This window comes from Chinchilla lanigera, unplaced genomic scaffold (genome assembly GCF_000276665.1).
Source record: "Chinchilla lanigera isolate Chin_1 unplaced genomic scaffold, ChiLan1.0 scaffold00035, whole genome shotgun sequence".
Classification (NCBI taxonomy): domain Eukaryota; kingdom Metazoa; phylum Chordata; class Mammalia; order Rodentia; family Chinchillidae; genus Chinchilla; species Chinchilla lanigera.
In genome coordinates this window covers 8,776,195-8,789,645 of record NW_004955436.1, presented here as the reverse complement: position 1 = coordinate 8,789,645, position 13,451 = coordinate 8,776,195, and the positions used below count along the sequence as shown (strand labels likewise).

Below are 13,451 nucleotides of genomic sequence, written 5' to 3'. Positions count from 1 at the left end.
TAGTTCTTCCTAAAGCACTTTTAGCTCAGTTACTTAGGCATGTTTTTCCATAAGTAGAATTATTGGCCCAGGGTATAGTCACATTGAAAAAAATCTTGATGCATATTTCTGAATTTGCTTCACCTAAGGGGTAGGGAATGACTTAAACTCTCTGACGTTAGCTGTCTCATACAAGAGAGCTATCTGGGTCAGCCTGACTGACTGTTGTGTAAAGTTAAAGATAAATCTCTTTAAAGTCAGAAGCTTTCTTAACATAAATTCTACTATGTCACATTTTTCCATCTCTCTTCCTCTCTCATAGCTTTACTGAGGTATAATTGCTACAAAATAAAACTGTATACATTTAATATATACAACTGCATGAGTTTTGATATATACAAACACTTGTTATACCATCCCCATAACCATGCAAATAAACATATATATCACCTTCAAAAGGTTTCTCTGTCGTTTCATTGTGTATCTAAGATAACACATACAATCCTCTGTGTGTATTTGTGTGTGTGTATTTGATATATAAGAATACATAGCAGAAGATCTACTATTCTATCAAAATTTTGAGAAGTTCACAAGCATCATGTTTTTAACTATAGATGCTATGTTGTAGAGCAGATAGTGAAGCTTATTTTTTTTATATAATTTTAACTTTATACCCATTAAACAAGTACCCTGCACTTCTCCCTCTTATCCTTGAAAATCACCATTCTATGTTCTGCTTTTAGAAGTTGGCTCTTGTAGACAACTCGTGTAAGTTTATTGATGTGTTATTTGTCTTTCTCTGATAGACTTATTTTCTTTAGCACATTTTCTTTTTTTCTTTTTTTTTTTTTTTCTGTACTGGGAATCAAACTCATGACCTTGCACTTGCCAGGCAGGCGCTGTGCAGCTGAAATAAATCCCCAGCCCCTTCTTTAGCACATTTTCTGAGTTCAACCATTATGGCATTTTGTAGGGGAGCGTTTCCCGCTTTATAAGGCTAAATGGTATTTCCCTGGGTGTATCTCTCACGCCGCTTGTAACCATCCACCTACTCATGGACGTTCAGGTTGCCTTATACCATGGCTAGTGTGAACAATGTTGCAGTGACCCTGTGAATTTTTATCCTCCCCTTTGTCTTTTCTGTCTTGTACTTTTCACCTGCACTTAGGAGGAAAACTTTGGGAAACACAAGGTTTGAGGGAGGTTGAGGAATCGAGAGGGAGGATGAGGAAAGAGTCAAGAAAAGACAAATTTTATTTGCACAGAAAATTTGTAAAGACCCATCCCTCTGGAGCTTCGTGACCATGGTAGAAAGACGACTCCAACAGAGCACCTCCTAGACTTGAGGGCACAGTGTCCTGGAGTCCTTCACAGTCAGAGTGGAGGGAAACTGACCCTTACATACGATGTCGTACACTGGGAGGTAGATCAAGTTCCAGGGTTAGTGAAAGTTTTAGTTCGACACCTCAATTATTTGTCTTTAATATTTCTTTTTTTCTGGGAATAAAGAAAATTTTCAGGGGATAATGTATCATTGGAAGTAAAATTCAGGGATTTGTTCTTTCACCTAAGGAAACACCTCTACGCATAAGACAGAAACAACTAGAAAAATACTGAAAACCATAGACTTCCTTTCACTGTGTATACATTGTTTTCAACAGAACTGATTCTAAATAAAAGATCTGCTTCTATGATGCATTGTGTACCTGAGACATTTGGGCTAAGATTTATGAAAGGGATTGATTTAATCATCGTTTTTTATCATCACATATATGTCAGGCAGCCTAGGGCACAATAAGATGTCTGCAGTTTTATTTGAATTCAGCATCTGCCCACAAAACTAATACCATAGCAACTAAGAAACATGCTCACATTCTCCTTAAGAGACTCTGTCTTAGGAAACCTTTTATACTCTGTTCCCTTACACGGAAAGAATGAAGAGTGCATTCTCAGAAAATTACATTTCAGACCTACCTTTTTTCCAAAATCTTTTACTGCTCTTTAATACTAAGCATACTTCTAATAGGAACTTTTTTCCTTTCATTTCATTCACATCCACAAATTTCTAAATGTCAAGCAGACTTTTTCATCTAACTTGGCTTGGGGTGGGAGCAAAATAGACAGTGACCAGATTTCACCAGACTTCAACTTCATATCTGCAGTATCTGATGCCCGGGAGATTAGCAGCCAGGTGATACACTCAAGTTTAAAGGGTTTTAATGCAAAACTGTCCCGGTGCTGGGGCATCAAAACCTTCAGCTGGAGAAGACAGTCACCTAGTGGTGCCTCTTTTAGCATTCTTTGCTTATTGGATTGCAAAGACAAACCGCTTTTTCTCTCTGCTTTCTCCCATGACTCACCTTCCTGAGAATTATTCCTCACATCATTTGTTCTTTTAAATATCAGCCTTTTGATGAAAGATTTTTGCAAATTCCAAGAAGAAATTTCTTCATATCCTTTTCTGAATGTATTTTGTTTATGTATTTTAATTTATGCATAATAATTGTACATATATATGGCCTATGGTGCAATATTTACATACATGGGGCCAGGGATATAGCTCAGTGGCATAAGTGCCTGCCTGGCAAGCACAAGGTCTTGAGTTCGATTCCAGGTACCAAAAAATAAATAAATACATGTACACAGTGTGTGATGCTCATTTCTGGGTAATTAGCATGTCTGTCACCTCCAGCACTTACTGTTTCTTTGTGTTGGGAACATTCATAATACTTTCATAGATAGCTATTTTGTAATTGAGAGTAAATTATCGTTAACCATTTGCATTCTGCTTTGCCATAGGACACCAGAACGTGCTCCACTTATCTAACTGTGATTATGTAGCAGTTAGCTCACCTTTCCATAACATCCCTCTCCGTACTTTTCCAGGCTTCTAGTACCCGTAACTGCACATTTTACTCCTGAGACCATGTCTTTTAGCTTCCATATCACACCCTTTAGCTGCTGTTATAAAGGTACATAACATAGAATTTGTCACTTTAACAATTTTTAGAGGACAGCTCTGTGTATTTAAAACACTCGTGTCATGGAAATCGTCATTATCATCCATCTCCAGAACTGTTACCACCCAAAAGTAGAACGCCGTCCCCGTTGGATAACCACTCCCCTTCCCCACCCACTCCAGCGCTTGGGACCGGGCCGTTCTTTCTGGGTCTGTGAACCTGACTACGCTGCGCCCCTCATACAAGTGAAACCACACAATACTTGTCGGAGTCCATCTTATTCCATTAGACGTAATGTCGTTAAGGTTCATCCATGTTGTAACATGTCTCAGAATTTCCTTTCTCTTTAAGACTGAAAAATCTTCCATCCTGAGTGTAGACTACATTTTCTGTAATCCCTCAGCCACGGACGGATACTGGGGTGGATTCCGTTATTGTGAATGATGCCGCTTCCAAGCAGGATATACGAGGATTCATTAGAGTCTCTGCCTTCAATTATTTCACATATATAACCAGCAACAGAATTGCTGGGTCACATGGGAATGTTATGTGTAATTATTTCTGTTTTTCCAGTGCCTTATATCTACCCATTGCTCACTTACCTCATGTTTTCTGTGATACTGTTGACTCTCTTGCAGATAACTTGCTTAAATTGTCTATTATCTTTATGTATCTCTTCTTTTCCATTCCCCTCTTTTCTCACCTTTCACTAGTGCCAGTCTGCAGAAGGGTTTTGATAAATCCACTGCCCTCTTTCAAGCCTGAGCAGCCTCGTGTGACCATGTCGTTATTTAGACCAACCAGTACCTATTGTTCCTATTTTTCAGATTAAAAATTAATTAAATCATCATATCTACTATGATAATTAGTTAGTGTAGCAAAAAACTAACTGAACTACAGAATAACCATAAATGACCTCCATAGGTCTCTTAGAGAACCCAAGAAATGGTTATATAATCAAGGTTTATAAATTCCTAGTTGTATACTTCCTGGTATGTTTCTGGATTTCTATGTACTTCAGCCATTCTAAAATTGCCTGTCTTTCACTGGGTTATCACCTTTGTCACCTCATTTCTGCACCTTTATTTTGTACTAACGTGCATGGTAAGATCAGAAGATTCTCCTTCTTTCTGTAGGTCTAGTATATTGCAAGCGAATTTTGATAAGAACATGAAATAATACTGTTTTATCAGCTATATTCAAAATTTAAAGACAGCCCCAGATATATAAATGATAGTTTAATTTCAAATGAAGGGTAGACCATTGTTTACTTTTTAAAGTGTACTGAAAAAGCACCAGAAAATTTGGTCAGCTCACCCATCTGTTTATTACATATGTATTGGGGATTGTTATCTTTGGTGATTCGGTGTTTATAAACCACACACTTATTGAGAAATAGTGAGGTTGGGTTCTGTGTTTGCAGATTTAAAACTGAATTTCCTCCTGAGCTACAGTATTTCTAAGGTTTTATTGGGTGCTCATAGATGTTATCTATAAAATTTAAGTACTTCTCAGGTGTGAGCAAGCAAACGTCTATGCATGTACTATGGAGGGAGAAAGGCAGAAATATTTTCAAATGTGATTACAAAAGCAAAATTTTAAAAAGGGATTTTGAGTTTTAGGTACAGTATTTACTAGTAATATAAAAACCATATATGTCTTGAATGCCTTTAAAATTATTGCTTCTTGGTATCTTCAAAAAATTGTAGTGAATGATTTATAGTTTATATTGTGGAGTCTTAGTAAGTCATAAATGCACTTCATAGGTATAATACTAGGTCCATCACAGATTGCTTCAATAAATATATCCTCTTCTTCTTCACAACTACTTGTGACTATACACTAGCTTTATTTTCAGATAGCTAAAGAAAAAAATGACCAAGTTATTTACGCCCTGTGTCCTCCTTAGCAAGTCAGCAGAATACACTGGCTTTATATACAGCCAACCTTTCTGATGACAGTCAGGGGGTTTTAGGTCCAGTAAGGACCACTGTCATGAGAATCACTTAGATTGGCTGTACAGCTGTTTGATTAAATCATATTTGTTGCATTTTTTAAAAATCACCAGACTCTGACCCTTAACAGTTTGAACTTTATATCCAATAAAGGTTGTCAGTGACATTTAAATCCACTCGGGTCTTCCTCAGTAGTATTTCTCTGACTAACTACTCTCATTTATCAGCAGTCACCAACGAATCATTTCAACCCTGGAATCAGCCACAAAGACCAAATTAACTTTGTTCTCTTATTCTCCCTGGGACCTCTGCTCAATGGGCTTTAAACACGTATGTATGCCCAACACCTCGTACTGTATTATAATTATTTATAATGATTTTAAATGTCCTCTGTGGTCACATTTTCCTACCTGCTCAGAAAAGACCTGGAAGGCAGGAAAAAATAATTAATTAATTAAACTCCTGTGGGCACTGCACTAACTAATCTTCCACCACTTCTCCTGGAGGAATCAGGGGAAAATCTCTGTCTCAAAGTCTAGGCTCCACTTCCAATGACTCTTCTCCAAACCTGTCCTCCCACGCCCACGGGTGTAGTCAGAGATGTGACCACGAACCGGTGGAGTAGACGCCGGCCAGCGAGAACACTCCATGTGGACAGAGGAGGCCTGTGTCTGTGCGGCCATTCTCTCACGTTCATAATACTGAAAAGCACTCTGAATTTTTACCCTCAGTGCATGGAACCCTGAGTGCATGTGACGATTGGGAAGTGTCAGATTGTCCGTTCACGAACAGTCTCGCTGTCATTTACAAGCTTCGCGTGGTTTGTCAGGTGAATAGCCTTCTCCCTCCCTCCTTCCGGCGGGCCTGCTCAGCCTGTGTTCAGCTCTGCAGGAGCCACAAGTAGTTTTCACTAATTTTTTTCCTGTATCATTTCTTCTCTTTCTCTTTCTCTCCCAAGTCTTGTTCCTTGAGGGTGAACTTCATTTTTTTTTAAATTCTGGGGCTTTTTAGTGACCCTTTGACCTAGTTCCTAAGTATTTGTCCGAACCCTGTGTGGATATTTCCTTTCACATGTGATCACGTTAAAGGTGTTGAGCAGTGGAGGTTGGCATGAAGTATCTGGTAGACCGCCCCCCAAACTGTCACAGTGTCCCTAAAAGATGGCAGCTGCGGGGGTTTAGACTTGCACAAGCACAGAGAAGCTAGTGTGAAGCTGAGAACGGGAACTGGACTGGGGTAGCCACCATGCAAGGGGTGACAGATTTCGGACCACCAGCATTTTAGAGAATAAACTTCTTTGAGCAACCCAGTTTGTGATCGTTTGCTACAGCAATCTAAGGAAACCAGCACAGTGCTCAGGTACTGCAGGAAGTCTGAAAGAACCGTGAACAGACAGATGTTTCCCGGACATTTTGAAACGTGAATGAAATAGTCTGGTCAGAAAACCTCCCATGAATTCTTCACTTGATTCACTCATCACATATGCATTGAGGGCTCAATAGAAACTTCCAAGGTGAACAAGCATAATATCGCCAGGAGAGCACTGTGCCGCAGAACGGACTGGAAAATAGAAGAACTGGGGCTTCACCAGGGAATCCAGGGTAAAGTACGGAGGGGCTGGCAGGCACGAGAGCTGCAGAACAGTCTTCAAGGTCACGGGCAGAGGCTGGAGTTTGTTGGGCTGACAGAAGAACAGGAGTTATAGAAGTATTAAACGGAGGGGTTAAACTAGCATCTCTAACATGAAAAACCCATGACTCTTTTGTATTGAAGTACGCTAGAACCTGCCGTTTTCTGCACAGTACAATGGTCTCTTCATCATGCACTGTTTACTTAAATAATTTGGTTCCAAATTCCCCATCCACAGAAAATTTTTCTTTCCTATGTGTGATTGCAGCTGCACGTGCTACATTATTTGGAAACTGGGTTACTGCCCCATTCTCTATGGATGACTGTGAATTTAGTGCTGGGTAATGAGGAATTTTTTAACTTAAATTTATGCAGCATTCTAGCACTTGGTTTATACTACGCATATTAAAAATAGCTTGTGTTGTCTGGGTTGGTAACGCCCTGCATTGTTTTCAGTACGAGCAAGGGGAGAGAGTGAGACCCTCGCAGGGTAGGTAAGTCCAGGACTTACCCTAGCTCTGTTCAGCAGCTTGTGGTGTCTATGCTGGATGTAAGTAAGATAACGCCAAGGTGACGCGACCTCAGATCTGCTCTGAGTCACCACCCTGCCCTACCCTGAGAAATCTCTTTCCCCCCAACCAAACCCTGCCCCCGGCTCACGTATCCTGTGCGCATGCGTGGTTCCAGCCGCGCGAAAAAGGAACTCACTAACACCGACCACGGTTAGGGGTGTGAATTTGTCACAGGTTCAAACACCAAATAAATAAAATATAAAACGCATTACGTTTCTCTCTAGCCCTCAAGGGCGTTGATGAATTCTAGTCATTTAGAATTCCTGAATGCAAATGTCACTGATCATGGAGCTAAGCGTGTTTATTCTTGAATTAGTTTACGATGTTTTTGTGCCCACGTAGTGACAGAGTAAAAGCCTCGAATCTAACGCATTAGTCAGATGTCTTAGGGACATATGTATTTTTTAAAAAAAGGTAAAATTAAAGTATTTACGGAGCTCTTTGCCAAGAAAATGAAAATGTTTTAAATAAATATTCTAGGAGCTGAGATTCGATAAGAAGCCTTGAGAGATGTGTGGCATTTGAGTACTTGGTACTTGGCTCTGCTTTGGAAAACACGATCTTCTGAGACTTCGCGCCGAGGTTACCAGCCTCTTGGAGCGCTGGGCGTCAGGGGAAGGTGCCAGCTCGGCCCCTGAGAGGCTCGGAGAAGTCTGGAGCTTATGTAAATAGCCTTTGTCCCGAACATATCGGTATGGCTGGAAAGCAAAACAACCTCTGCCCGTGGAAGTCTCTTTCCAAGTGACAGACATTCAATCCCGGAGCCACAGGGTCCTGGCAGATTTCCCACAGTCAAAGCGTTTACCTAGCTAACAATGTCGCAGTGAAGGTAGCTGCCAAGAGCCAGGGAGCACTGCCATCTGGTGGGCATGTGAAGTTACTACAAAAAGTAGAAGTCACTTCCGGGTTGCTTTAGGTATGTTTGCAACCTAACTTTTCGGGCAAATGTGAAATGAAAATTTAAATCAAACACCGCAGGGATGAAATGAACAATGAGTTTATTAAAAACCAATGATTGCTATTATTTTACCAGTCCTTTCTTACTTTTTTAATCTTTCCTCTAACATACAAAAAACGATGCTGAGCAATATTTTTCTTTTGTTCCGTATGATCGTTCAGTTTTTCCTTACTCATCTATTTCCTATTTGTCAGAATTAGGACTAACTCTCTTGTTATAAAAGTGGCCGTGGGATACTCAGCTCGGACTCATCTTAAGACAGAATATAGAGGAATTTATGAAATAGCAAATAATGGCTAATTCAAACATAGGTCGAAAGTGATGGGTCTTTGGACTGCTTTGGTTTGCATTTCTGGATACTGTCTAATCGTTCTGTGTTTGTTTCGTTTATCAGCTGCAGCTCTGAGGACTCCTCTGACAGCTGGATTTCACCTTACCAGATGATAATGACAGACTGTACTTGGACAAAGATTTTGTCTCCTCAGAGTACTTATATAATCCTGAAACTAGATCTTAGTGCTACAAAACACATGTTCATAATAGTTGACTTTTAAGTAACTCACTATCAACCTGATTTGACCTCACTGAGTTCCCTTTCTCGATGGTGAATGTGGCAATGGATTAAAACACTTTCTGCAGAGTTGTAGGTGGTGTGCACCTGTGCTGATGTCAACTACACATTCACTCTTTCTTCTGATGGGTTTGTCTCTTCATTTAATGTGCAAATCACATGTAATAAAATTAGCTTTCTCTCAATACATGACTTTAAATATGCACTGTTAAGAGACTGAAACAGAAATGACACATCTATAATTTTGTTATCAAATAAAAATTTTAAGCATAAATAAAAAAAAAAAAACCAATGGGACCCAAACATCCTTCTCTCTTCGTGAAACCTCTTATGATTAATGAAGAACAAATGCCATAATCATGGTCATGGTCACACTGGGGGTCCGGGCTGTGCTGCTGCCGGGCCCGCAGTTCCCTCCAGCTGTTTCACACCTCTCTGTCTGTGGGGTGAGGGCAACACGGCTTCCCCCTGCCCTTCTAGCTCCCTTGGGTAAGCAATGAATTCAGTGGACACAAGGCGGATACATAGGAGAAAAGAAGCAGTGATTTGCATACTTGTGCAAATCAGAAGTCCCACAAACGACAAGACCCGAGGGACAGTCAGATAGTGGAGGTTTATGCGGCACCCTGAGCCAGAGGGTGTTTCTAGGTGACAGGGCACAGGTAGCGGGAGGAGAGGAGATGAAATGTGTGGTGAGTAGAGGCTATCTTGCTATGTAGGTGAAAATTCCCTCAGGTAATAAAAACTTCACAGAGCAATGTTTTTCCCCTCGGACGAACAGGCCTAACCGTGGTATCAGCCTCCACTCCTCTGCCATGGTCCTGAGTTTCTCTTCCTCAGCTGAAAGGGGATTCGTAAGGATGGATGGAGGACCTGACTTTAGACAGATGAGGGGAGCTCGGAGAGAGCCCCTCCCTGCACCCGCATTTCTCCGGGTGCTCTGGGCTGGAAGTCATCAGCATGGCAAAGCGCTGCACTTAGGAGCAGCATTTCTCTGGCTGTCTTCACTGAATTCATGGATGATTTTTTTGAAGAATGTAATACATTAATAAGGATTAGTAGCTGCCAATCTTCAAGAAAGAGCTCATACTAAATGATTTGCTGGCATCCTTTGGGGCAACCATTTATTATTATTAAATATATATCTGTAACACAGATCCCAGAGCAAAGAAAATCCTGTTGTCCATGAGAGAAAAGCCTACCTGCCCATGAGTGCCTATGACTCAGGAGAACTGCTGTGCTCACAGTCGTCCTGGACTCTCAGCAGCCATGGCAGACTGTTCCTGATCTCCACCCAGCCCAGAGCCATTTGTTCACAGTATAAACTCACTCAAAAGTTATCTGGCTTGTTTTGAAGGTGTCTCTTATGATCTGCAATGTGGATTTTAAGAACATTTTGTATCCTATACATAACAGCTTAAACTCCAAAGTAGGTCATCCACATTTGGAGAAAAATCCACCAGTCTTTCTTGAATGATACAGTTACAAAGAGGCAGAAAATTTATTTCCCTTCCTTATAAAGATGATAATTGAAACCAATAAAGTGTAATGACTGTTTTCAATATATTGGGAGCACAAAGGGACACTTGTTATATCTGTACTTGAGGAAGCTCGTCTACTGGACAGTCAGTAGGAAAGTTATTGCCTATTTTGACTGTCAACTAGCCAAAGATTTTCTATTCATTTAAAGGCATTATTCCCTTCACATCAAATATGAACTGCAATGAAAAGCTGAAGTTGCCACAAAAACATACGGGCTGATGTTTCCTCTCAAGATAAACATCCCAATTTCAAATAGATTTAGTAATACGCTGTAGGGGGTTAGCATCACATAACTGTAGCTATCTTGGTCATAACCACAATTTTACCCTCTGAATGACCTTGGCATGCATCCCAAGCCCTGTATGACGAACAGAATTGTTAAAATAGTTGTCTGAGTATGTTGTGTGGTTAAAACTGATTGGTTTTTAACGATGTTAGACATGTAAGCAGTTTTCAGGAAAGTCCAGATACATTCTGTTTTTCCAGGGTTCACTTTTGCCTAGCTTAGCATAGAATCACCTTCCTCCCACTTGGAGGGTAAGGACCTTCCTGTCTTGTTGCTGCCCAGTTAGCGCTCCTGTTAGTAAAGACCCAACAGACTGCAGTGTGCTGTCTTGAAACTGGCTACCTCTTTCTTTGGTCATAAAAAGACTTCTGCCTCTGGCAATAGATTATCATAGCCTGAAACCAACGCTATCTCTATTTTAAAAATATTTCTTACAGCAAGCCCAGCCTTCATTTGCTTGGTACTGTGCTGTTGTTAGGTTGCAAGCTCAGTGTCTGTCCATCCCTTGCAAAACTTTCCAAAATGCAGCTTCTTTTGTACCCTCTGAAGAAGTGCTGAGCCGAGGCTCTAAAATCCCCCTCCTCTGAGATCGTGGTACACAAATATTCTAACCCAGTACTGATCGGCCATATTGAACTAAAGATTTAACATATCTTATTATCTAAATCCAGCATGACTCCGTGGCCTCCAAACAATGTGTGCACAAACATAAGGATACTGTTGTCTTAATCACAAGCACAATCAAATCTTAGAGCCGGGGCTGGGGATATAGCTCAAAGGCACAAGCGCCTGCCTGGCAAGCTTGTGGTCCCAAGTTTGATTCCCGGTACCAAAAATAAAAAAGGCTTGGGCCAACTAATCTTTGACTTTTTTATTATGGGAAATTGCAAGTGTACACAGAAAGTAGAGAGAGTAGCACTGTGAAACCTCAGAGCCCATCCCATGACTTCATCAACTATTCCTTTTCCTCACTTCACTGGATATCTTGGAGAGGTAGATATCATTTCATTAATTTCATCAGCTAATTTTTTTAGCAGATACCACTAAAAACAATGGACACTTAAGAACAAATAATATAGTATCACAGCTGAAAAATATTATAATGATTCTTAAAAGTCATCTTGAATCAGGTAAAGATTCAGATTGGCCTGATTGTCAAGTGTATGTTTTCCTTAGAGTTTGAATGAGGAGCTAATTAATATTCACACACTACACTTGACTGATATGTTTCTATGTCACTTTCAAGCTATAGATTTCCTCCTCATCTTTTCTGAATCTGCTGGAGAAACTTGATTTTTTCTATAGAATTGCCACAGCATGAATTTAGCTGATTTTATTCCTATCATGGCACAGCATTGGAAATAGTGGAATAGTGAGTATAGTACAATCACTCACATAGAAACCTGAATTAGTTGGTGATGTTTAAGTGTCCTTTGTTGCTTCCCCAAAGCTCTTCCTAGATTTCTTGAACTTCACCTACGGTTTTCTCCCTAATTACTATTGCTCTATATTTTAGATATATATTCTTCATGTCTAGGGTTGCTTTGCTTGTGAAATGGGTTCCTCCCAAGATGTTCCTCTATTCTGTTTCATTTGAATTTATTTTAAGTCTTAGTCTTGATAGATTCAGCTGTACATTTTCATCAGGGAGAATGTCTGCTTTTCCTCTATTTGATAAAGTTAGAAGCTATTTGCCGTCATCCTTAATGCAAGCTTATTGGACATTTCTAGTTATTGGACATTTCTAGTTATTGGACATGGTCGTGTTGCGGAGCCCGTCACTCAGGTAGCTCATGCTAGCACTCTTGACTTCAGAGGATTACATTCAGGTACTGGTGCAGTGACCCTAGATAAGGTGCTGCAAAATTGTATATAAAGAAAATGAAGCATCACAAAATGAACATTTTTTTTAATCGTTGAAAACCTATACATTAAAGATTCTACTATTTGACATGTAATTAAGGGAATGAAAAAGGCGAGCTACAGGGCAGAGAAAAAAACTACTTGCAAATAGTGAAGGGATATTAAAAAAGACTTATATTCAGAATACATAAAGAATTTCTACCAATCAATAACAAAATGATAGAGAAGGTGGGAAAAATACCTGAGTAGTTATTTCTCAATATAAGCATCCTCAAGGAGTACTTTCAGTGATCAGTGTAACATTGAAAAGCTATTTACTCTCTTGCGTGAAATAGCATCAGTACCTCTGAATTACTATATTTTTAAGTATGCTGAAGGTATTATGTCTTAGCAAGAATATGCAGGGATTGAAACTTTATTCCTACTGAGACCATATTATTTTGGGGAGCTGCTTTACAGGATCTACTAAAATTGGGGGGGAATATATATTTATACAAGATAGCTAAGATAATTGTACTACTAATTTCCATTGGTTTATTGAAAAGAACAGTTAATGCCTAATTGTTTGAGCAACTTTCCTTGTCTACATCTGGAAATCTGAAAAACTACTTTGAAAATAACAACATGCAATATAAGAACCATTAATTTCCTATCCTCTTGTTTTGAAATTCTGTGTCTTTGTATTTTTTTTTTTAATTCCCTCTTTTTTAAAAAAAAACAACAGGCAGATATAGTGGTGCATGCCTGGAGAATAGCTGAGAATTCAAGGCCAACTTGGGCTACAAAAGGAGTTCAAGGCCAGCCTGAACTACATAACAAAGCTCTATCTCAAAAAAAAAAAAAAGAAAAGAAAAGAAAAGAAAGAAACAATAGCAACAAACTCTTTACTCTTAAATGTCACTCTTTTATTAGACTTTTATTAACATTAATAAAAGCTCAACAATGGAGTAATAAATAAGTAAATAAAACTGGGCATGTACATTCCCTGTGATCCAGCAATTACAAGCTAAGGAGATGTATGCGTAGGCATGCCCTATGGAAATGTGAAAAAAGATACGTGTGGTAATTCTCAAAGCAGCATCACTTGTGATTGCTAAAAGTTGGAAATAACGCAAATGTTCTTGAATACTACAGTA

At 39.6% G+C, this 13,451-nt stretch overlaps 1 protein-coding gene across 4 annotated transcripts in view; it reads left to right on the top strand.

Moving 5' to 3' along the window:
- The window catches only part of Themis (thymocyte selection associated), a 165,206-nt gene that overhangs the window by 119,395 nt on the left and 32,360 nt on the right, over nt 1–13,451 (top strand). The window contains exon 5 of one of the 4 annotated variants that reach the window (XM_005389177.2): nt 8,448–8,809. The exons of 2 other annotated variants lie outside the window; for them this stretch is intronic. In XM_005389177.2, coding sequence (XP_005389234.1) covers nt 8,448–8,459 — 12 coding nt within the window. In that variant the 3' untranslated portion in view covers nt 8,460–8,809. One more of the 4 variants, XM_005389176.2, reaches the window with a different exon arrangement.